The sequence below is a fragment of the Aplysia californica genome, unplaced genomic scaffold (assembly GCF_000002075.1).
Source record: "Aplysia californica isolate F4 #8 unplaced genomic scaffold, AplCal3.0 scaffold00195, whole genome shotgun sequence".
Lineage (NCBI taxonomy): Eukaryota > Metazoa > Mollusca > Gastropoda > Aplysiida > Aplysiidae > Aplysia > Aplysia californica.
In genome coordinates this window covers 327557-354080 of record NW_004797465.1, presented here as the reverse complement: position 1 = coordinate 354080, position 26524 = coordinate 327557, and the positions used below count along the sequence as shown (strand labels likewise).

Sequence of the window (26524 nt, the reverse complement as noted above, 5' to 3'; positions counted from 1 at the left end):
TTTGGTTTCATCATACAGAAACCTGACTGCCAGGCCAGCTGTTCGGCTTTATTTGAAACGTTTCAGGAGCATTTCTATTTAAAATTTGGATCAGTCATTTAAGGAACATCGTGGAAAGATAATTTATCATGATTCGTCTAATGAAATTTTTCATATTTTGCGGCTTAGTCGGTCTTATCGCAAAGATGACTACATAAAAGTGGCACTCATAAACCCATGTATGCGGACTTTTGTACCAGCTGCAGCTCATTCCTTGAAGGCAGTATCAGCCAGGAAATCAGGCTTCCTTGTTGCGAGTGAGACTAAGGGGTGAAAAGCCACAAAAATATCTCAGCATAAGGCTCATCTTGGCGAACACAAATTGTACCACTGCCTACATGCTCTGAAAAAAAAGGAGAAAATATAATCTGGAGATGAAAAGTTTTGCACGGTCAAGGGAATTGATTGCAGCAAGGTCATTCTATCTAGAAATTTCTTGAGTCACAACAAGATAAAAGTATCTATTAAACCTTACAAACTAAACAGTAGCATTGAAAGAGCACATGAGTAGTCAAGATCTTAAATAGATTCAAGTACTTCATGCAAATGTGTCATGACGGGGTAGAATTAGGCGCTCGTCAATTTTTGGACATGTGACGTTATTGGTATCACCTTAAAGCTTGTTCATTTGTCTTGCTTTCGATGAAAGAAAAGCCCATTTATCATGAATACAAGTCGAGATATTTGCGATTGAAGGAGGTGGGGTCGCCTGGTTTCAACAGTAAAAGTAGAGAGAAAAAAGCCACCAAAGTTTGGTTATTACATAGCCTGAGAATCTGTGGGAACTGACAATTTACATTCTTCCATTACTCAAAGCTTTTTCTGTAAAATCCACCCAGAAATGATTTCTTGAATGGCTAAAAAATAAAATTTTGATAAAAACTGCCAAACTAGCGGAAAATGCTAGTTTCTTTAATATTTCATTATTCTGACGAGAGCCTGATTTCACCACAATGCCTCACATATAAGAAGTATTTGAGCTTCTGAGCAAATGAGAATTCATCCAAGAAACTAAAGCAAAACTAAACATGGCCAATATTGTTTTGGTGTGTATGTTGAAAAAGATACGGAAATATTATGTTAAAGCCACGTCTAAAGAAATAAAGCTCGTAGCCATACGCAGCCACTACAGCCAGCAAATTAGCTGACTATAAATCAGCTCTGGAAGTATGTTAATTTGACACTTGCGTATACTCCACTCCTCTAATATATCGTCACGCTCATACGGCTAAGTCATTTTTAGCCATTTTGAGAAAATGAGAAAAAAATGTTTCTTTCGAACAATTGACTTTGAGAAATGCTTGAATTTTGGTACACTCAGTTGATTTTATGCAAAATTTGATTGTTCTTTTGTCCAAATGAACTATATTAACAAGCTGGCTCTACTATTCATTTCAGTACCAAAAACTCCAACCCAGCCAAAACAGACTTCGTCAATTATCTTATGAGCGTGACGATATATATGATATTGCGATATCCACTTTGATGCAACTTGGGGACCCTAAGTTAGGGTATACAGAAATTTTTAAAAACTTTGAGGTCTTTCCATGAGGACACAACATTGAAAAAAAGTATATTCAGGAAACAAACTTAAACCTATTTTGAGCTAAAAACCAGGCTGCAGGTGCAAAAATGCAGGAACATGACTATGGCAGGACTTTTAGTTCCAGAAGAAAAATCACGCTGCAGGCAAGTCCCCGCTATAGGAATGCAAAGGAGAATTACCGAAAAATCACAAACTACACGCTCTCCTCTTCTTTTACTGTCTTTTTGGCCTAGCCTGGGCCTAGGGCCATGGCACATCACTTTTGGAGTGGCTCACGTAACATGTCTCTCCGCACCATCTCTCTCTGCCGCCTGCCCCACCTCACTCATCACTGGACTGGCCATTCACAACACCGCACTGCTGGCTGCCTGTTTGGAGCCCACCAACAGACCTCCACCCCCTTTCCCCCCAGCTAGAGCTTGCTTGATCTCTCCTTGCCCCGTTTAACCCAAGCACAGGTAATTGAGTTTACATAATTAATAATAGAAAAAAAGGGGATTCCGGTAAGGTCCCGTTGCAACGGGTGCTGCTATACATGTAGTTATGTTCTACTGCATGAACAGGGCTCCCCATTTTCAGGCCTACTTAAGAGGTTCCTTCACCCTTTGTTTTCTATCTTTAAGGGGTGTTTAAGAAACATAAAGGGTTGTTGGTTTTTTGTTCATGTCTGACAAACTAATCCTTAATAGTCGATTATCTACTAATTTTAAAGTAAGATTTTTTGCATGTAAACATTTAACTCACACGCACATTCACACAGAGTGACCATGACAATGGTTGAATGCTAATGATTTTAATTAACTGTAAGGTTTCATTGTAACGAGAAATAAATGAGTAATATTGACTAGAATACGGTAGTGTCCACTTGGGGGTGGTAGTTGGGCCAATAAAAAAAAAATAAAGTTGAAAAACCAAAATGGGTCAATTTCGACTGCTGATGGGATTACTCCCATCCTTCTGTCAGACTAATTAGGCAAGGTTAAGGTTAGTGTAACAAATCTTTCCGTTAAATTTAAATTATTTTAATATATAAATCGTTAACTTTTTGTAGAAATGGCGGACAATTCATATTTACTTACTAGTGTTAAAGATGGATGGGGGTATTCTCACGGCAGGAGTAACTCAAGGCACGACACTGGCAAATTCGAGCAACCAGAATGCGAACGGAGCTTCTCTGCTGAAGCAAGCCGGTGTTGCCGGAAACTGCACGCAGGTGATAAGTTGATCGATTGCTTCTGACATAGACAAAAGTTGACTGCCGTGTATGTGTGCGTTGTCAAATCATTGACTCGGCCTCGGGATAAAGAAGGGGGGAAATGATGCTTGCCAGACGCACACCACCTACGTTGTAAACGTATGCAAATCCCCGAAAAGAAATTTTAAAGAGTAACGCCCATGCAACACCAAAACTTAAAGGGGGTAATCTGCAGGTTTAACGCGTAATATACGCACAACTGTGCGTTATGGGGAGCCCTAGTGAACGTATAAAAAGACACGTTACGCATTAGTTTGAAATGACAGTCAAACGTAGGAGTAGAGAGAAAAATTAAATTTTATTCTCATTAGTCCGACTTAACCACCAAGTCAAAACTGAAATACTGTAATGATTAACCTACCGCACAAATCCATGAAAACAGCAGCAGCTTTCACCCGGCTAGTAGTCTCTGTTGGACAGAGAGCTCTAAATGTTGTCCAGTCATCTCTGGACGTGATGTGGCTTTTCAACAGTCTTTGGTAAAGAAACAAAGACAAAATGTAATTTACAATTAGAAAAAAAAGACAAACTTCTTTAATTTAGGCCTATCCCAATGGGGAAATATGTGTTACAATAGCATGCATCAAAACACAATGTCAGAGACACAAAATCACTTTAAGGTTTTAATCATCTGTTATAAAATTGTCTTGAGAGAGAAGAAAAGGCTAGCAACTCCACATGAAAGATTTTCTAGCTTTAAAGAGATGAAGACTTTTTTCACATTTATTTGACTTTCAAGACAGACCTATTATAATTCCATAAATCTAAATATGGCCAAATGACATTTTTTCTCTTTCTTCAATGTAACAGCATTTCACTTACCAAAGTGAGAAAAATAACTGAAAGCTGAAGAGACCCTGTTTTCTGTGAAGACTTCAAGGAGGGTTGAAGATAGGAATGGAATCAATCACAATTCGTCTTCTCTAACATAAAAAAACAATAGTGACTCATTGCCACTTTTCAGTAGGCCATCTGCGGGTTTCCCCCATTTTTACCCAGTTTGACCATGTAATTGTTTTTCTCCATTTTTGAAACCTACATCCTTTTCCCCCTAAGTTTCAAGCGCCTGTTCCAATCAGTTGTATTTAGAAATCATGTAAAAAAGGGTTTTTAAAAATAATTTGCAATTTTGGGTCTGTTTTAAATCATTTTCTTCATCTTTTTCAAATATTTATTTTCCCGACTTCAAAATACATCTCCGTTATTGTTCATCTGAATGGCTTCATTGTTTTACACAATGTGCATCCATAGGTGACCTTTGAGCCTTTTTAAAAAGATAATAAGAAAATAAAGTTACAATCAGTGTTTTTCTTGGGAAATTCGAGGGTTTTTTTTACATTTGTCCATAGTACATATTTAGAGAGTCCATAACTATTTTCATAATAGTAATATTACAAGTCTGGCATTACTAGTTCATTACATAGGTGTTGTAGTTAGTACTTGCTAAAAATGAAAGCCAACTGACGAAAAAAAAAGAGAGAAGATAGCTTTAGAAATTTGATGAAATTATTCAATATGGCGGACGTTTGCTTGATTACCACGTGCTTATAATAATAAATAATTACTTGAATTTATTCTTTGATGACTGACCAATATCAATATATCATCGTTGCTATATTTAGTCAAGGGATATGGATTTTAGAAATTTCACCAGCGATGGCCTTACAAAATCCAAAACGACTGTTGAAAACGATCGCTTTTAAGCACAAGGGGCTATCCCGAAAATGCTGTTTTGAGAAAATCAAAGGTAAAGTTTTTGGATCCTTATTAGAGACAAGGAAAGTTTTCTCTATAATCAAACAAATATATATGCCAAAGAAACCAAACTTCTCCTATAGGTAGGGCAATGTCCACTTTTGGTGTAGGTCAAGATTTCGGGAAACCCCCAAAACCTGGGTTTGCCCGCTTGTCCTTAAACGCAACCAAATGTTCTTACTGCATAAAGTCAGCAGGAGAAGAGTCAAAAGCAGGAGGCGAATGTTGGCTCTCGACAGATGATCCTCTCTTTGTGTCTGAAGATCAGCAAAGAAATAACACATTATACAATAACACGAAACATTTTAAATCTGCCTGGTTATTCTCTATGGTACCTATATTTCTTTGAGAGAGTGAAATGAAGGCTATAAAATATATTAGTAGGCCTATAGGTAACATGCTTTTGCAAACATTTCTAAAAATATTCAATTCAAGTCGCAAACTGACTATCTCAAGCAGCTACAGTGCTATATATAATACTTGTTCAGGGAGAATCACAAGGGGCTGCGAGAATGTGTGGGTGCTGTGCACAGTGCTGTGTTATGAAGATTATTAGTACAGCCAGTGTGGACAATGGGAATAAGCATGGAAATAAAAAAAAAACTTATGTCTTCCTTCATTCTTACTGGACTAGTTACTTAGCTGAACTAGACCAGCAAGTACAAAGTAGTTTGATGGAGAAATGAGTGTCTAATAATATTTTACGTTCCAACCTTCATTTTATTCGTCGATGCACATTCAAGGCTAAGTCGATGCACAAATAACTTTTCTACCTAAATTAATCCATTTAAATTGAAAAGAGCAAAGTTTGACAAAGCAAATCCACAGATGACAAAGAGAGAGGAAGATAAGGAAGCACATATGTAATCTTGTGAAATCTATTCTTCATTTAATGAATATCAGCCCATGACAAACATCTGGTTGAAGACAAAAGTTTTGTGTCCAAATAAGTTGGCTGACTTGTTAGCACAAAGAGCTCGCCTGCGAAGATACTAGAGGGGACAATATAAATTAAGAAGGTGAACTGGACAATGGGAGACAATGTCTGTGCAGTGCAAGGTTTCTTAATTTTTAATATTCTTGTAAACCCTGACAGCTGTTATTCATACGAGATTCTTCAGTAAGAATGTGAAACCTATATCTGTGTTTGAACGATCAGCTACAAACAGTATTGCATCTTAACTCACTTCAGACGGGTCACACAACAGTTGCGTGACCCCCGCCATGACGCTCGCGTCGGGTCTCACAAGCCCTGCGTGACCAACTTTGGAATTTTTTTTTCGCTCTACAAATCACGCACGGATCGCGAGACCCGCCTCGTACCCTTGTTTGGCCAAGCCTGAGCTACTTAGACTTCGTTTCGTATCTCTGGGGCCGGTAGTTTTTAAGTTATTGAAGGTGAAGGACAGTGACCCCAACTGGGGTTGAACAGACCGGAACTCGCGCTTTGTTTTTTTCTATACAGCTCATAGTAATCCGACAGTCGCGGCGTAGTAACGGTCGAAGAAGTCGCATGAACAAGAATCACATAATTTCGCCGTTTTCTATACTTCTGTGCGTTTTACTAGTTCTAGTGTCTCAGAATATGATGTGTCTAATAGTTAGGATCCTGGATATGTACCCGAACACGGCCCGAGTCGCAGTTCTAGGGCTAGATCTAGCACTAGTACCGGTGTTGTTTTTCGCGCAACGAAATCACAACGTCGTGCCGTACATCTGTCTCATGTAATTCAGTGTATGGGTCTGAATCAATGCACAGACCAGCTTTTATATTTTCACCAAACACTTGCACATGTATACAAATCAAACCAGAACACTTTGAACTTTTATTTTTGTTGTTGCAGTGAATTTCATTCTACTTGTCACGTCTCTGGAAATTTTTCGAAAATCAAATTCATGCCAATTTTTAAAAAATCATACAAATTAAAGTATTAGACTTAGACAACTTTAGTTTTTTGTATTAGATTAAGCTTGAATGTTACTTTACTGTGTCAAAAAATGATTACAATAGGGTAATTCTGAGAGTTGTGGTGATTTATTGAAATACCCCCCAAAACGCCAGTCTTCAACGCTTGTGGCTGGTGAAAGAGCCCAGTCGCAAGTGAGTTAAACATGCTCAAAATTGAATTTGGGCCAAAACTAAACTGTCAGCAATTTTACCTGGTAAAGCTACAGGTTCCAGAGGCACAGGGCTGATGATTTGTTCTTGTTCTTCAGGCCATACAGGGAGTGTGCCTAGATTAATAGTCACGTTTTCACTCACAGACAGTCCATCGCCGAAAGTCCTGTCCATATCTGGCACAGATCGATGCTCGCTGAATAATAAAAAAAACAAAAAAAATATTTAAATTACTACTGATAACAGTTATGGTATAGAAAGCTTAACTCTTGCTCCACAGAGTCAAAACACGTGAAGAAACACATCTTAACCTTTTTGCATTACAACCATTGTAAAATGTTAGCTAAAAATGAAAGAAAAGCAAATTAAATCAGTAGAGCTTACCATTCAAGTTTTGAACAGTCCTTACTCGTTAAGTTACAAATATAATCCAATTCCCTTTGTCTCTACACTACATTACTGCTACCAGTAGGCCTGTCATCATTAGCATTGTTTCATCTTTCACAATTCAATCTAGATCTAGACTGAATTGAAGTAAATGCCTGAAACTCAAAACAGAGGTATCCAAATTCAAGTAAAAGGGAGCTTGAACATCTCAAACAAATCTGATTCATAGTAACGATCAGGCATATCATCATCAATTTTATCAACAGAACCATCTAAATCCAAAAGCATGACAAAACATTTTCCCCTCAAGGACACTGACATGTAACAAACTAAACAGCTAATGAGCAGTGGATGTCAGAACAAGACTTGTGAAAGAAAGAATAGCAGTGGTCTTTTGCGCACTGAATTGAACCTCTAGGCACACTATATATTATAGCAGATGCCCCTTGGTGATGAGCATAATCAAATCAGATCTGACCAATTTGATTAATGGCAGTGCCAGTGCACACTGCAACAAATTGATCTCTACATTGCTTCCTCAAATTTGAACGGAAATTCCATCAGGGCCTATTCCATATAATGCAAACAAAAGATCAAACGCTAAAATGGATGGCTGTTTTTATCAGATGTAACCAATTCTTACTTACCTTCCTTTTTTCTTCCGCTTTTTTAGTACCAGTGAGTGTCGCGAGGAGATACAGGCCTACAAAAACAAACATGTATTTGACCAAATTGTGCCAAAATAGTAGCCCTTGGCTGACCATGGTGGAAAAAACCTGACAAATCAAAAGGAGATCTGTCGAAACGAACTGCAGTGTTCATAGGTCATGTAATGGCATCATAAGCTCATGGTGACACCATATGTGCAGGCAACAGCTAAGGGTTGAGCTATATACAACACTCAAGCTGAAACCCCCCAAAAAATAGATGAGAGACTTCCCACGTAGAATGGAGGCACATACTCTCAAAACGGGTCACAAATTTACCTGGTGTGTGACTCATCACTTTGCTGGGCTACAAGAGAATGGCTTCTGTTATCCCCAGTAAAAGAAGAAGATCTGCCAGGCGCATCACGTCCTCTTTCAATAGACAACTGAGGAGGAAATTCAGCAAAAGTAATTTTTACAATATCTTGAAGGTGTGGTGGATAATGAAAAGAAAGTTGTTTACGGTGGTTAGAAAAGCTGAACATGATGTATTATTGAAAAGGATAGGAAAATAGACCAAATTTGAACTCATTGGGGCCCCTGTTCTCCCACTGTGGATAGCATGAATTTATTTTTCGTTTATGTAGTGTGGCTTCAAATAGCAGCTTATAACAAAATCACACTGTTACAGGGGAAAATCCACCTCGTTACTAGAATTAACTCGTTAAAGTCTCCAGACTTTCCCATTGTCATTATTTCGTAAACTTGTTTCAAATTTACAAGCTAACAAAGGTCCACTGAGGAGAGCACAGATAAGTCGCTTCAATTTCGGGTAGGAAGTACCAATAGCAGAAGTAAACAGATCAACAACATATTGACAGAAACCGCCATAAATTAAGCATTATTTTGTTGAAAAAGTCATTGGAGATCCCCTTGCATCAGGTCTTAAACTAAGATACTGCGTAAGTTTATAGAGCAAAAACTATGAAATACAACAAAAGAAAGAAAACTGACTAAAATGTTTGGGAAAACAAAAAAGAAATACAAAACCACCAAACAAAGGATAACAAAAACCAAATCATGACGAAATATAAAACTGACTAGAAAGGTCTAAAAGTTCAAAAGTAAGGCTGACACAGCCTTAACAAAGCAGATCAGATCATCCGAGAACCTCAGATCTTTTAGACAAGTGCTCTTCAGTTTCCTCCAAGTCTAGCTTTCGTTTCCTTCCTGTAGAAGTTGCTAAAAGTAAGGGAAAATGAATGCATGGTCATCGTAATATCAATAATGGTAGCAGGCAGATTGACCAAAATGAAACTGATCCACCATGAAATTCCAGCTGTGCGATGGCCTGCTTCTACATCATAAAATAAACCAAATGCACAAACAATTTTCAGGGATACGAAAGAGAAATCATTTATGCCTTAGTAAAGAAAAAAATATTCTCAGGAGTATTTTTAAACAATTTTTTTTAAAAATCAGAGATCAAGTGTTAATGTCAAATGGCACTTGAAGCATTCAGCCCCCCAGTCTGCCAGGCTTTAAAGCCTCTATCACGCCCTCTCATCTAGTGGTATAACAGTCAGTTATACAAGAAGGGAGCAAATCTGATGAATAAAATTAAGACGAATTTATACCGAATTTCTCCATGTTGACAATGATTCAAGTAATTAAGTATAATTATTTACGGCATGTAGTCACAGCTTTCACACAATAAGTATTGAGTGCATTCTTTGACAATAACACTACTGTAGAGTCACAAACCTGGGTGTAGTTGCAAGGAGCTTGAAATGCTGTCTGAATCTGTATCCGATTCGAAGTATCTCAATCTAAACTGGCAATTTTTCTTCCAAAGACCTTTCAGAATTGGGTGATCAAGACCTAATATTTAAAAAGAAATAAAGCACACACCAGTCAGTATTTGCTCATAAAAATAGAAGTTATCATAGCTTACATTACAAAAAAGACTTTTCTCTCCTTTGGAAACACCAAAAAGAAAACGGAGCAAAAAGACTTCCATGCAGGGGACAAGAAGGAAAATTTAATTTATACTGAAAGATGGGTACAGTGTTCGCATCTCATTCAATATGTCTCTGGTTCAAACCCTGACAGAGACCAAAAAAATTCTCCTTTCACCCCCTTTCTTTTTCTCTAATTGTATCCTGGCATCTGCTTTAATCTCCACTTTCTGCCCCCAACCCCCAGACTCCTGCATTCTTTCTATTGCTATTCCCTACTGCTGTTTTGCAGCCACCTGATCTTAAGGCAGGTGAACATCTAGCTTTCTCGGTTCTTTTGAGCCCACAGCAAAAAACTCCCCATTACCTCGAGATCCAGGCTGCTTCATTAAATCTCTTGGGGCGGGGCTCGGAAGAACCTGAGGAGATTCATATGTGTATATTGCACTGAACATTACTTGAAGCTTGATATTGTCAAAACGAACAAGTTTAATAAGGAAGTGTTGGTGATGTTATTGTACATCAATGTCGAAAAGAAGAGATGGTTTGAACACAACCTTTGTTATTCAATTTTTATAAAAGCTTAGTTAACCAGTCATCCGCAAAGAATCTTTGGCATTAGCAGCACATTAGCCTTGGTAGGTTCCATTGCCAAACAAAGGGGAGCAGGTAACATTAGACTATTCTTCCGTAAAGGGCCCTGTGATTTAAGACTGCTGCAAAAAACTTCCACGCACTCTTCTGAAAAACTAGTAATGCGGCATGGGCTCTATTATTTAATGTGGCATTGGTAGTCTAGTGGTTACGCTACCCAACTCCTAATCATAAGGTTGCCGGCTCGGGTGTTTGAGCCTCAGGCCTGACGATGTGTCCTTGGGAAAGGCATTTTACGCAATTTTCTTCGCTTCACCAAGGTGGAAATGGGTACCCGACCGTAGGCAACGAAAGATCTCGTCAGTATGTCAGTGTTTTAGTGCCAATAAAATGGTAACTTGCACTAAATGCTTCCCAGGAAGTTAAATTGAGATTGTTTCAGCATGCTATCAGGTCTGCTGGGGCAATAGTATAGATTGTAAAGCACATATTATTGAGCCTGCAGTTGAGTACGAATTTGCGCTACACAAATGCTATCTACTATTGTTAGAAGAACTGGTAAAAGTAGGCCTTATTATCACAAAGTGGAATAGATAACATTCTGCTCTTTTTACATTTTCAGGGAATCTGACAACGATTTTTTTAAAAAGGGGAATAGGTAACATATATTGGGATCTATGATTAAGTATGGCAGAACAAGTAAAATTAAGTCCTCTACTGTTATGAAAAGAGGAGAGTAGCATTACGCTTTATTGTGAAGTAACGGGAAAAAAGAAACATATAATTATGTAGCCCCCTCAGGGTGAACTGAAAACAACAGACTTTGTAACTAGGAAAACGAGATTAGGTTACACACTAAAGTCTGACAGGTTGACTTTGAAGTTATCATGTTCTGTTTGATGTCTCCACGGGTAATCTGCAGGGTCTCATCTATGACCAACTTGTGAGGACGGGGCTTCCTGATAGGACTGGGGCTCGGTGTAATTGTGGGAAGCTTAAAAGGAAGATTCTCAGCCCACTTGGGCTTGCGAGAGTGAGAAGTTTCAGGTACGGCCTCCTCCTCAGCAGGGGCCACAGGCTGCCTGTCTTCCCTTCCTTCGACAACAGCATGATGCGGCAAGTCAACTGTAGCTGTTTCATTTCTGAGCGGGGATGTTTCTGGAAATTTCATATCCAGAAAGTTTTAAATTACGTACAATACAAAATTGATTGGTTATTATATAGACACAAAGGTGTAACTGAAAAAAAAATTACTTGGAAATACTGATATTGAGTCTCCTCAATACAAGCGCGAAGACAATTTTGTTTCTTTGATTTCGCACAATTTTGCCAAGCCTTTAAAAAAGGTCAGTTTTGAGTGACCATACCTCAGGCAGATAAGATAATTATTACTGTGTCAGGTTATGCAAAATTTATTTAGCTTTAAATTGGTATGCTGCCTGACTGGGTAGTGCAAGGCTTTAACACAATGATTGCGGGATTACATTTTCAAGTTTATTTTGGACCCCACAGTACAGCTGACTAAATGTAGGGGGTGTGAACAAGAAGATAAACTCATCAGTGGTTCAACATAACCATCAGGGTCACAAAATCAATGTAAATAATAAAATCTTGTCCCCAGCTCATTTAAATTTGAACCCTGTATTGATTCTCTTGACTGAAAGAACATCTTAGATACTTACAATGAGTGGAGAAACTTAAATCAACAGTTTGAACATTTTGGTAGGATGGAGTGAACAAGGTAAAGTATTGCTGTCGCCCTACTTTTACTTTTACACAGTTGAGTGTTTTTTTAAAGTCACATTGAGTCAACAAAACAACAAATAACATGGGGCTCTTTATCACCTGCCACTTCTTGGTCCCCCTTTCTCTTCTTTGTCTTGTCCGTTGGAGAGTCATGACGTTTCACTCTCTTGGTCTTCCTTGGAGTCCTTGGCTCTGCATGAGGGTGGACAGCCGGGGTCTCCTCAAACACAGGCAAACGGGACTCACTTGAGGAATCAAGTGAAAACCAAGAAATTATGTAGCTTACCAAAAAACAATCTTTATCTTATACCTTTATTTGATTTAGTTCTGCATCTCCCCTTTAATTTCCTAAAAAAACTATCAGCGTTTTAACATTACTGCAGATTAGAAATCTATTTTCATATTACAATGGAAATCTATCATACCCTTAGTTCAAAGTAAATCGATGACTCCCACTTCAAGAAAATCTCGTCAGATAAGAATGTTTTCCATGTGTCCAGGTGTAATGTGCCAGCCATAAACAATATTAATCCTGGACTAGAATAAATCTTTGTGAGGTTTTCTTTTCTAGTCACTGTTTTTCCACCTAAACGTTTCCCTCATATTGGGACTTTTAAATTGGTAGTAAAATGACAAATGAATGCCTCTCCAAAGTCATCAGTACAGGATGAAAAAAAATAAAATAATATCTACTCCCTAGAGACATCAATTAGTAAAGTATTCCACTCAGGAAAAGGCAAAGGGAGGATAATATAAATCAGTTCTATCTGCATCTAAAAATAAACCATGATCAAAAGCTATACATCCATTGTAGAGAAGAAACTTTGTGAACAAAAGAACTAAAGAAAAACCACCATAAAGTGATAAGAATTCCATTGAAGAAACCTGCTAACAGATGTTATACATGTATCATACAAGTACAGTCAAACCCGCTTAATGTAACCCTGTCGTAACAGAATTCCCTCGCCCTCCCCTTGATAGATTCCTCTATAAAATGGAAACTTGCTCAACACAGAAAAGGAAAGAAAAATGTCCTGCATGTGGAGGGCATTTTAACCTGTCCAAGACAGAGAATGCTTTGCTCGCTCAGACCTGATTTTAATCACAACTCCCAAGTTTGGTTCCCCGTCTGTTCTAACCATGTACACCATGCCACCAGGCAAGGAACGGGGAAAGGAGTGTGGCTTAGGGATAGATCTAGCTGTTACCCCATCCATGTGAGCCCTGAGCGGAGCAGATGATCAGGGAGGTGGGGGTGTGAAATCTCACAGCTGCTCGTGAAAGTGCTTGCATGGTGCACTAACACAGAAACGTGAAAGACCAACCAAAGGTGTGAAATTAATTTGACCACTGCCTGCTACCCTGGGCCATTCAAAATAATCTGTTTTCTATATATATGAGAGTAGGGCATTCAACATACCCCCCCCCCCCTCCATACTTTAAAAAGTGATATAGCGTCAGTGAGGTGGCCCCCCAAATGCCTGACAAAATTGTAGATCTAATTGGCCCTCGCCATGAAATGATTGTGCACCCAAGGCATACACCATTTACCATCAGGTACCCAACAATGGCACAGTGTGTTATGAAAAGGTCTGTGAACAGAAATGCAACAAGGCAAGAATGTAAAAAAGAAACTTAGAAAACAAAAATGTAACAGGCAGCAGGATATATAGAAAAAATAAGTCTTCATAAGTTCCCACGTATTATTCATTACCTGTGAGAAACTTCTGGAAAAGAAGTCTCCGTTATAGGCAAAATTCTGGACACATCGTGGCTGGCTATTTCCATAACATCTTGTGTTTGACCTTCTGGGTGCTGTAGTAATGTCAGATCAGCAATGTCCAAATGGGGCAGATCTTCCTCACCAGGGATCTGGAGTCAAGGCAAACAATAAAGTATAATGAAAAGCATTCCTGAAAAACAAGGTCTATATGCTTCCCAAGATTTTTCTACGAAATGCCCAAGACTGAAGGTAGCAATGTACTGTTAGTGTTATATACAATGTAAAAACATATGTTCCCATTACAGAAATCACAGTTGCAGTTCTCTCCCCCACTCTAGTTAATCCTAATCTCCTAAAGTCTGAAATATAGCTAGAACTTTCCAGGCCTAAAACTTGGGACCAGTTAACTTCACCCCCAGCACAACCGTCAAATTTCTGCGGTTATATACCTTATTGAAAAAGCTTTCAGTATGTGAAGGGGAGAACTCTCTTAAAGACTCAGTAAGGTTTTGCCTGGTTAGTCTCAGACAATGAATGCCATAAGAAGCGATGTATTAACACAACACATAAAACACAATATGCCTACATCATCTCTGGAAAAGAAAAGTTAACTTTGAATTTTCATAAAACGAGTATTTGAATGTTGAAACAAAGTGTTTATTAACCTTACCATAGGATCAACAGGACTGCACACCTGCTCTTGAATTTGAATTTCCTTGGGATCAGAAACAGAATGAGGACTACCTATTTCCGCTGTGGAACAATTAGAATCATTCAAAACTAATGGGAAATGCGTGACATAAATCAAATGTCATGACATAAATCAAACGTCAGAGTCAACATCAACAGCTAAACTAAGGAAGTCTGAAAACTTTTTGGTCAAAACCAGTGCCACCTCACACACTGAATAAGGCCTATTATTTGTCTAAAACATGAATCCTCAATGATCTTTTAAAAATGAATTTTTAGTAGAATTGTAAAGCAAAGTCCAACACAATTTTTTCTGTAGGGGAAAGGGTGATTCCTGTGCTGAAGAAAGTGGGTCTAAATAAAGCGTATTGATCTGCTCGATATCAAGTTTCACATTAGTTTTTGAAAGCTGATAAACAGAGTACCACCTGGCTTGTTGGTCACCTCTCCATAGTGTCACTAGTACTAACAGCGACAATTACATGACACCCTTGCATTTGCCTAATATTTTTAACCTGCTCATAGTGGTCCCTATGCAACGCGGCCACAGTCAATAATTTTTACGATAAAACGGTCTCGAATAAAAGTTTTCCAACAACCAGTCTTCAGATTGAATGTGTATGTCTGTCAATGCAAAGAAGCAGATGAGCTCATCACCTGGCTAAACACTACCTATTAAACAAAAGTGGGTGGGATTTAGTGCAGCTACTCAGATCCTGTCAATGGCGGCTACCTGTCTAAAACAGTCACTTCACCGTGATCTTGAGTGACCATTACGTATGGGTTTGACACTATCATAAAAGATGATCAGCTATCATTTAAGAATGACTTCCACCATCACTAGTCTGTCAATCATTCTGATTTAAAACTCAAAAGATAAATTCTAATGAACTTCTCATCCTAGTTGGGTTAAAGTGGGGTTATCTCTAACTGTGTGTGCATTATGCAATATATATTTTTCAATGGTTGGAATAGAACGAGACGATACAAAAAGTGAAAAAAAGACCTAAGATCAGTTACAATTTCACACATGCAGATGAAAGTACCGTTGTCAAGATCTGGAGAACGAATATACCTTTTTTTAATACCCATCTTATAAAATCTTAATAGCGGATAATCATACATACAATAATACATAATAACATCTATTTTTTTAAAGTAAATTATTTTAATAAAATACATGCCGGATGTTAGTTTCCGCATCTACATACTGCAGTAACATAATTTCAGTACAACATCATCTTATCTCACACATCACATACATAATCTGAGGTTAAATCTGAGTAAACATTGTAATTGATTTAAGAAAAATAGAAACAACAACATACAAAAAGCTACCTTGTATCTTTACAGGATTTGGTATTGGTGAAAGGGGAACATATTTTTCACAGAAACTATTGTCCCATTGTTCCTGAAAGAGAGACATGCACAAAGAGAACTTAATGTGTATTTAGGAAACTTGTTTCATTTCTAGTTCTTTTGTATGTTTTTTTTTCACGCCAAAAATTTAATCTTTCAGGGAGATCACCTGAAGCAACTGGTAAACTTTATTAAGTCCAAACATGTTCATGATTTATCTTTGATCTTAGTTAAAGTACAAAGTAAGCAATCCGTTCATCAGCGTGTTTTTGATTTTGTTCTACAAATTATTCTTTACTCAAAAAAAAAAAATCATCATTAAAAAGTTATATAAATAGCTTTTATTGTACACAAAAAATTACATGCAAAATTTGTATATCACCAACCTTACAAAAGAGAAACTGAAACCAGAAAAATCAATTTAAATATGTGCGCTTTGAAGGCTACTCAACAAAGACAGTATAAACAGAACATATGTGGCCTCCAGAACTTTATTTTAGTGTCATTCTTCAAATGTCAAAAAGCGTAACAAAATGACTGAAAGAATAAGATCAAGTACCAGAGATAGATGTCCTGAAACTTGAAAAATGTATTCAATTTCAACAGAGGAACATCAAGCAAACAATTGCCTTCTCGAAATTGAGAAACCAAACTACTCCCCCAAAACAAAAAAATTACATTATTTCAACCACCCCCACCCTCACTCTAGAAATTGTAGAACAGGTAAAAACGAATAATTCAGCAGAATTACATGAAATTTCGCTTTAGGGGGTCAAACTTGTAAAGACTACATCTAGAGGCTCTTCTTTTTCTTTGTTTTTGTAACTAGAAATAGTTCCTTTGGTGTCAACCACGCCCGAAGCAAAATGAATTCTCAATAAACATATGTGATGCATTGTGGAGAAATCAGGCGCTCGTCAAAACAATTAAATTAAAAAGAAACCGTCATTTTTTCATTGGTTTGGCAATTTTTATTGAATTTTTGTTTTTTCGGCTCAACATCTTTTATGTCAATTTAAAAACACATTTCAGCGTGGATTTTACTGAAAAACATTGGTTAAAGGCACACAAGTGTAAATGTTCAGTTTCCAGGGACTCTCAAGCGATGAAGTCACTAAACTTTGGCGGCCATTTCCTCCCTAATTTTACCTCTGAAACTAGATGATCCCCACCTCATTCAATCGTAAATATATCATGACTTCTATTCAAGACAGATGTGGTATTTTTCTTGAAAGATAGACAAATGGACAAGCTTTAAATCGATACCAATCACTCCACATGTCCAAAACCTGACGAGCGCTTGGTTCCACCGTATCGTGACACATAAGCATTCTTTGAGAAACAAAAACAATTTTTTTAAAAAATTCTGAAACGCAAACAGGACCACCACAATACCAAGATGGTTTCAACATCGACGTCAGGTTCTTTGCACAGTCCAAAAAAGATGTTATAATTTTTGTCTTTGATGCTAGATGGCACTAAGCATTCTAGTGTGGTGGGCTCATGCCTGAGATTAGAATAGACAAACAATTTATTGGTACACAAAGAGCTATAGAATGCACTTTAGACAAAAAAAAGTTATGAGGTGACGAAATGTCTATAATTCTAAGTTTAACTAACGCTCTTTTCTTTAAAAAGATATGATTAAAAGGTTAAAAGTTGATGAACTTTTCCTTGTGCCCCGACTAAAAACCCTATACAAGTACAAAAAAAGAAAATTCATGAAGTTTTAGGGTTTTTTAAAAATTAGTATTAGTATTAGATCTATTAGATGTTTTAAGGCGCTCGCAACTGCATAAGGTCAAATGAGCCAATGGTTGGATGTCAACAGAGAAGTCCTTACAGGGAATCAGACGTTTTTCTGCCCGCACCTCTCTAGCTTCAACAGCACAAAGTCTGCTTCGACTATCAAGGCACCACGGAAATAGCGGGTCACTATAATTTATTATAGAGTGCGACAATTAATACTAAAGAAATAAAGGTAAAATGACGATAGTCAGGATTAGGAAAGATAAAGGAGCAGTTCCCTGTTGCATTTCAGGCACAGTTACGAGAATGACATTGATGAAACAGCCCATTTACAATTGGCTATTGTTAGGGGACCGTACGCCCCCATAGTGTTTGGCACTTGGGGACCGTACGTCCTACCTGCGCTGAGGCGTGGTGTTACGGGGCCGTACGCAGATATGCATGCATCTGGACTTTGCAAAAATACTGGAGGAAAACGGCCAGTTTAACGAAGCTCCTGACGTAATGAGTTATTACTAGGAGAATGTTAAAAATATCTGAATACGATTGTGAGGTATCCAGTGGCCGTGGGTGAACCAGAATTTGAAATTTACTCTCGTCTGCACCCACGTTGTTGTTATGTGTCAATAAAAGAAATCAAAGACAGGGAGGGGGAGAGAGAGAGAGAGAGAGAGAGAGAGAGAGAGAGAGGTAGGTGGAAAGAGTTGGCGAAGGGAATGTTGGGGCGAACGATGGGGTCGGCAGGGTATAATTATGCTATTAGATTGAGAAGAGATCATTAATCATGTAACGCCTTGTGTGGAATATGAGTTAGGGTACAAATTAAATTCATAGTATAGATCTACCAACTTACGCCTATAGTGGGGTCAAAAATGCACGGCGCAACTTTTTGTGAAATATCTCCTTACCTATCGAACATAGATTCTCCAACTTTTGCACAGTGACTTATATCAATTTGTCTTAACAGGTGAATATTTTTTCAAATTCCTGTATACTGTATTCTAGAAAAATCCTTATAAGTACTAATAAAAAATCCCAGTCGATTGTTTCTACAAATTAAAAAATAAATGTACAGCTCCGGCAATATCGCTTTTAAAAGCAAGTCTGTCATTTTTTTCAAATCGCAATAGCATGCATGCTTATTGAACGTATGTTTAGGAAACCTTTAGTGTAAAAATAATGTGTTCATTATAAAAACATTTTTGTATGAAGTTTTGCCACTAAAATGTGTCATTGGCGAGCTATGACGTAGGCCATATGCGTATGCAAAATGTGTGCGAGAAGCGGGAAGTGCTATGAACAATCACATTTTTCGCGTGTTGGAGATTTATAAGCCTAGTATTTTATATAAATTTAAGAACATTTTTTTAAATCGAGCCTCAATTGTTGTGGAAAAATATGATCCAGTTAAGACATTTTTTTAAATACAAACTGCTGTGCAAAGTATGGGTGACATTGATTCTCCCGTTAAAGAGATATTTGAGGAAAAGTTGCGCCACGAATATTTGACTGCACTATTGTTATACAACACCTGCGCGCAAAAGTAGTCCATTTATACTAATGTTGTTTTATTAGAATGTGGACAGGCGTATAATATGTAATGCGCTTGCAAATAAACTTTAATTCATCTGTGCTTAGTTCACTACCCGACGTTCTATCAAGTCTCAACAAAAGTTTGTTTTGCTTTTCATGAACCTCTTCCAAGCTGTCTTCTTTTTCCTTTCTTTTCATGTTATTGTTGTCACTGAATGTGAGTTGATCAGGCGTGCTCAGGCGTGTTCTCTCATGCAAAAGTGAGTAAATTTCCGGCGTTTACGAGCGTCATCAAATGGGGCTAAGGGGCCTATTTATTTTAGGTCGCAAAGCTTAAAAATGTACTCACGTCTGCCCGCAGAATGCACCTGAGCACACACACTATTATCTTACTCACTTTTGTCCAAAACATTCCCTTTGTGTAAATTTGTTCATCTCTCTCTTTCTCTCACGACCCCCCCCCCCCCCCCCAATCTCTCTCTCTCTCTCTCTCTCTCTCTCTCTAACACACACACACACAGACACACACACACTTTGTCTTCCTCTCTCTCTCTCTCTCTCTCTCTCCCGCTCCTTCTTACTTTCTTTCTTTCTCACTCCCTGTCTGTCTGTTTTTCACACTCACGCACACACACACGCACACACTCACTCTTTCTCTCTCTTTCTCTCCCTCCCTCTCTTTGATTTCTGTTGTTGACACATAACAACAACGTGGGTGCAGACGTGAGCAAATTTCAAATTTTGGTTCACTCATGGCCACTGGATACCTCACAATCGTATTTAGATATTTTAAACATTCTCCCTAGTAATAACTCCTTACGTCTGGAGCTTCGTTAAACTGGCCGTTTTCCTCCTGTATTTTTGCAAAGTCCAGATGCATGCATTATAATATTCATCTACGTACGGTTCCGTAACACCACGCCTAAGCGCAGGTAGGACGTACGGTCCCCTAGCGCCAAACACTATGGGGGCGTACGGTCCCCTAGCGCCAAGCGCTATTGGGGCGTACGGTCCCCTAACATCAGCCTTTACAATTACAACTCAACTGTGCATAAGAACTCGAGATGGGATGTCAATGCCCCCCCTTTGAGAATGGCCTAAAGACATTTCAGTCAGTAGCAGGAAGTGAAGTCACAGTTCTACTTATTAACGTTAAAAACAATGCAGTGTCTGAGCTTGGTAAATATTCAAAACCCATTGTATGTACTATATTATGTAACATTCGCTGCAAAAGCAAAAAGCATTTATAAAAGCAATGTATTTATTTTATTTCACAGCATTCGGATATTCATAAACTTACCTCAGAACAACGAGATCAATTTCTCTTGCACGTGGAATCTCAGGACAACATTTTCGGAACAAAACCCAGGAATCAGCTAAGGATACAAACATAAAATAAAAATTGATTAATAAAGGGTGTCCTGATTTTGGTGCCGATATTTGTATAAATGTCTTGAAACGGAACAAATTGTTGTTTCAAGAAGAACAAAACAAGAAAAAAGGAGAATTGTTTAGTCGGTGGTGATGATGATGATTTTTTTTTTTGGTTTTCTTAATGGGCCTGACGGACTTCACGAAGAAATCTTCGAGCGAGAGCTCCATTGTCAATATGCTTATGATGGTGATGGTGGTGGTTATGATGTGCACGTTATTCTTAGTGTTAAAGTGAATTTTATTATTTTGTTTTGCGCTTACTCTAGATCCCCCTCAGGCTGTTTTTGTTTTTGTTTGTTTTGTGTTGTTTTTTGGTGGTTTTTTGTTTTTGTTGGGGGGGGGGGGGGGGGGGCAGGACACGACCCTCAGTCCCAACACTTCGCATAAAGTGACCAGAAATTAGAAAATAAGTCATCATCTTCATTCCTAATATTAAAATGTAATAAAGATGTGCCGAAAAATCACATGGGTGCCGCATGACATTGTTAATGTGTTGGTTGCCCTACATCTATACTATCATATTTTGAAAACAGCGAAAGGAGTGAGGCCAATAACCTTTGTAGTCAATGCAGTTGTGTTTCGTAACAAAAGATTAACACGTCCAGGCATAACAAATTATCGCTGTTGGCATTTGTCACCGATCCCGAGGCTCTTCTGTGATCGTCGGAGCATGTAAGAGCCTGATTAACCATGCTCAGTCGACCAGAAAATTCACCCATAAATATATATACACATAAAAAGCAATACATAGAGTGAGAAATTGCTTTTAAAACGTCAAAAAAAATTGTTTTAATGTGTCCTCAAAAAGGTTTCAGCCCTGATTTTTTTCTCAACACAATCGAGCAAGGTTTCACACTTGTATAAGAGAGCTAGTCTTTTGATTTGAGCTGACTATAAATTGTCTTTCCCCTGTACAAGGTAGTGTCTACGTTCTCTAACGTTAGAGGGCGTACACAAGCTGTCTACGTTTTCTAATGCTCAGTGCTTCCAAGCGTGGCATCGAATCCCGGTCCCGGAAACTTTTTTAGGGGGGGGGGGGGGGGGTTCCCCCTCTCGTTCTCCTTACTGACCAACAATTTGCTTCCGGATCCCCAACCAGGGCGAATAGTGATGGCAGGAGGAACAATTGGCAAGGGTCTGGGGGCCGCGGGAGGGCTCTGGATAAAGAAAATTTGCAATTGAAGAGCTAAGATTTGGCCTCTCTGATTCTAAAATAAATTTTAGAAATTAGACTCATTGACCAAGGAAAGCCACTGTTGAAAAAATACTCCAACCAGGCATAAATTAGTAAAAGGAAAAGTAGGCCTATACTTAGTAGATAAAAGCTCCTCTTGGAGACAAAACCAGAAAGTGCATGCTTCACCACTACATAAGAAATTATAAAGCAACAAATTATAATTATGGGGAAAATTGTTGGTCAGTCGGGAAGAGGAAAAGAAGAAAAAAAAACCCAACTAAAAAATACAACAAAAAAAGAACTTCCGGGACCGGGATTCGAACCCACACTCATAAAGTAATTGTATCACTTCAAGCGCAGATACGCTGACCATTCGGCTATCAGAACGTCCAACAACCAGAGGTAGATCAAGCTTAATATATACAGCACTGTTTCGGGAAAGGCAACAACATAGATCAAGATATAGACATCTAGTTTTCTACAACAAAGTGAGTGAGTCGGAAATGGAGATGGGGGGGGGGGGGGGGTGTATCAATGAGGTGGCGGGCATCGGGTCGGTAGATGAGGTCTGGAGGAATTTTTTTTTTTTAATGCTGAATGTTAGAGAACGTAGACACTTCCCCTCTACAATGAGTGACTGTGTCTATATATAGGTAATAGGCCTACGATCCAAAATCTTTATTGGATAATATCTGCTCTACTTCCCAAGACAACATGAAATCCCCACCAGGCATTTCTCAATACATGTATTATACTATCCAAGATGCCCACCTGTCTATGACAACCACTTTTATCTACTTGGACAATTTCAAATATAAGAGTCTTAAAAAAATTAAACTAGCTAGATTTTGTGCGTCCGACCTTGGGACTGTTTGCATCCGGGGCTGGTGATAAAATTTTCTTTTGTAAACTTTTTGAAAACTACGTCTTAATGTAAAAATATCAAATTCGGAACCAGCGTATCAAAATCAACAAAACGACTTTTTCTTGCTGAATTTTAAAGATCATAAAAAAAGTATTTTTGCTGAGATTGCAACATGTATCATATTCTTATCACAAAGAGGATAGACAACTGTCAGTTTTAACTCAACGTCGGTCTTTTCTAAGCCATTGTGCAAGATGCTGTACCACCTCCCCTTGCTAACCCCATGGGCACACAAAACCTTAGCTATAATATTAAATGTATACACACTTGCCTGTGACCTGCATGTTCGACCTTTCATAAGCTGTTACCCCAGCCTTTTTTTCTCTCCTTTAATCACATAATGATGGCATATATTATATTTTGATGAGACAGACATGCCTATCTACTCTGACCTGTTTCACTTTTTTTCAGCATTTATTAGCCTCATTCAGTTCGAGCCATCACAGCCAGCAAAATCAATTGTTATCCCCCCCTCCCTTCTTTTTTAAAGAAATCATTTCTACAAAATGCCCGAATTGGGTAAATATAATCGATATATTAAGAACTCTGTTGTGCTGTTGGTAGTTAAGAAAAGAATCGAGTGCAGAACTACTGACCTAACAAATAGTCTGACTGTTTCTGCAGTATTCTCACGGTGCCAATCATGAGCTGGGATGACAGGTACAGGGAAAACCGCTTGTGTCGGTGGAATTTATCTCCAGCATGTCCACCGTGTGCAGGGAAGTGAGCCAAGATATCTGAGCTATTGACAGAGCAAGATTTTTTTAAAAATATTATAGGCCTATGTCCATAATCATGCACATTACCAAGTCAGTCTAAAATTGGGGATTAAAAGTTGAAATGTTTCAAATTAAATTGAAATGTTTTAAAGAACGAAGTATCCAAAACTGAAGAATCATGGAAAGGTCGAATCAATAATCCGACGTCAATTGCAACAAAAAGTTAGTAATCTAATGTAAGTGTTAGGTCCTTTACCAATAAATTAAGTATCATTGGGCAGATGTTCAGTAGATCTTGCTTTTTTATTTATTGGAGTTAATTAATCTATCTTAATGGTATCGGTTGCACTTACATTATATTATTATGTCCATGTGCTCAAGAGATATTTAGCTTAAAGTCAAAATTCAAATTCTAAATGTTAAAGAAAGCAAAGAAGACATGATATACATACACACAGGCCAACATGAATAAGGTAGGCCAACAATTGTTAAAAGAATTAAAGTCTCTCTCTCCTGAAAAAAAATTGTTTTCTGGGCTTAAGAACACTTAGAGCAGCTGGCCAATGATGTCATTATTTTATGTAAATGGTTTTTATAAATAAACAAAAAGTGGGTAAGTAAGGGCATGCAAATTAAAAACAGTTTTTGTTTATTCTTCAATGATTTATGTAAAATAATCTGTGAACATTCACTTCCGGGTTCCAAGCACCCCCTCCCCCAACCCTCTGATTTCTCTCTCACTCGCGTTTATTCATGCCCTGAGCTATCGAGTCAATATTACAGACTTTCGCTCGCACGTGTGTAGGTCTTTACACTAGTAAATTACATCTAATTCGGTCATGATGGCAACCGTGTAAAGCTTTTTGTGTCTGCTTGCCTTTTGTGAATTATGAAGCATTTTTAGCGCGTTTTATTCTTGTCCCAGAACCATATCAATAATATAGGCTACTCAGTTCAAGTTACAGAAAACTCGAAGAGCTTCCACATAGCCTACAATACAATAATTCTCAAACGTGTAAACTTGCAGTCCTAGAAAGTAAAGGGTGAGACACAGCGCTGTTACATTACCTAGCATACATAGAAATAAAAGTACAGAAATTGGCAGGTGGCCTCTTGATTAACGGACAAAGAGACATACCAAACAACTTTTATATTGACCGAATACAGCTCCCTCTTGCTCAATACCTTCGACTGTGTTGCGGACAGCCTGTGGATTAGAACAATACAAGAAAGCAAAATGTCAATAGCTCACAAAGTTTTTTGTTTAGACTTATAGGTTAAGGTTTTACGGTGCTCGCAACTGTATAAGGTCATATCTAGCATCTGCGTTTGTTGCCATTTTTTTTGTCCAAAAGATGCCATTCAATTTCAAGCTTTCAACTCTCTGTGACGACGTAGATCTATAGCAATATATGTTGATAGAGATAACTTAATCTAAAGCACCAGAATTTCTTGTGCTCTGTTTTAAGCATCCAGAATAGGCCTATCATTTGGAGCCACACGGAGTGTAAAAACTTGAAAAAATAATGGGTTCACAACAAAATGAAATCAAAATTAGAACAGCACATAAACAGCCACAAAAACTAACCTGTAATTGCGTGTTTCCACCTTTCATAAGATTGGCCGTTTTAACACTAAACGTGTGTAATCTAGATTCTAATTCTAGAAAAAAGTACATAGATCTAGATCTAATCTAGATTCTAGATCTAGATCTAGAGTCTAGATCTAGATTTAGAATCTAGACGTCTAGATCTAAATCTAGATCTAGATCTAGATTTCTAGATATAGATCTAGATCTAGATCTAGATCTATATGTCTAGATTCAATATCTAGAGTGTAGATATAATATCTGTGTTGGGGTGCATTCATTTAGAACTGCAATTCCTCTTGGGAAGGGGAGTGCTTAGATCTAGAATCTAGATTATTAGAATCTAGGCTGCGCGTCTGCGTTTGAAGTCAAACCATTAGATCTATCTAGAATCTACATTTAGATTCTAGATCTAGATCTAGGCTAGGCTAGGCTGTGGGTCTTGATTTTATAGATGACAAGTTTTATTAGCAAGCCCCCCTGAAACCCCCCTACTCTTGGGGCCAAAACCCGTGAATAACAATTGCGGGGTGGGAACTAGATCTAGATTCTAGGCCTACCGAAAAAGCGCCGAAACCTTTGCACCTCACCTAAAGGAATCGAAGAATCGAAATTTTGTCAAAGTAAAATAAGATTCAGAGTAGATCTATCTAGATCTAGATCTAGATCTATCTAGATCTATATCTAGATCTAGAATCTAGGCTACTCACCATATCAAGCCAAATCTTCCATTTTTCTTCAAGTATGTGTGACTGTAGAACATTGTACAAGACTGGGCGAGACTGGACTAACCACTAGATCTAGATAGGCCAATCAGTCTAGTCTATAAGATTATTCTATTGTAGGCCTATAGGTTTAGTATCAATATCTAGATCTATGAGCTCAGCTGCCTGAGTGCCTGAGCCTTCTTTTTTTTTCAAATTTCCCGCTCACGGGAGTTTCAGCCAAAGAAATCGCCCAACACAAAAAGTGACGAACCCCGGGGGACCCCCATTCGTATTTTTTGGCACAAAATAGGCTAGGCCATATTCAAGGTTGCCAGATATATCTAATCTGTGAAGCAGCGTTGTAAAAATGAATACTAGGCCTAGACTAGGCCTTGATAATAGCCTGGACTTGAATTATGTTATAATATCAGTCTATATATAGGCTAAGATCTAATGATTCTAAATCGAATCCTTGAAATTGTAATAGCACAGACAATGACAGTAACAACAACAACAGCAACAACAACAACAACAACAACACAATCACAACAGTGATACAACAACAACAAAACGGTGAGGCATTATAAGGTAAATATTGCTAATCAATTAATGATTCCGATAGGTCTTGGCAGACGAGTTCGAGGTTAGGGTAGGCCTAAATTATAATGAATCTTTGAAAACCTGTACGGGGGTAGTCATAATATCCCACAGTAAGGCTAGAACTAAAAGGCTTACAAATAGTATTATTTATAACCGCTTTGCTTTTACCAATTTTACCCAACACTAATAATGGTTGCGAAATAAAACTTCAAACTGGCACTGGCAACGTGATGACTTAGGAGTGACTCCGTCGTTCCATCACGTTATAAAAGTC

The 26524-nt window shown here is 38.1% G+C and overlaps 1 protein-coding gene across 1 annotated transcript; it reads right to left on the bottom strand.

Moving 5' to 3' along the window:
* On the bottom strand, positions 1-26524 carry LOC101856099 (meiotic recombination protein REC8 homolog). Its single transcript, XM_005098860.3, has 18 exons — positions 25654-26524; positions 24494-24562; positions 23233-23378; positions 20401-20476; positions 17214-17325; positions 15798-15870; positions 14440-14522; positions 13761-13918; positions 12146-12291; positions 11157-11458; positions 10074-10125; positions 9513-9629; positions 8920-8990; positions 8088-8194; positions 6756-6910; positions 4777-4852; positions 3202-3314; positions 1-382 (listed from the first exon to the last, which is right to left on the bottom strand). Exons 1-18 carry the CDS (start codon positions 25704-25706, stop codon positions 303-305), a joined length of 1989 nt encoding a protein of 662 aa, XP_005098917.1. The 5' UTR covers positions 25707-26524; the 3' UTR covers positions 1-302.

Bases quoted from the DNA above. Each gene is read 5' to 3' on its own strand.
- LOC101856099 (XM_005098860.3), bottom strand. From the start codon at position 25,706: ATGTTCTACAGTCACACATACTTGAAGAAAAATGGAAGATTTGGCTTG. The intron at 13,919-14,439 runs GTAAGGTTAATA...CCTTGACTCCAG, and splicing joins GCAGTCCTGTTGATCCTATG to ATCCCTGGTGAGGAAGATCT. The intron at 10,126-11,156 runs GTGTGTAACCTA...GAATCTCCTCAG, and splicing joins AGTCAACCTGTCAGACTTTA to GTTCTTCCGAGCCCCGCCCC.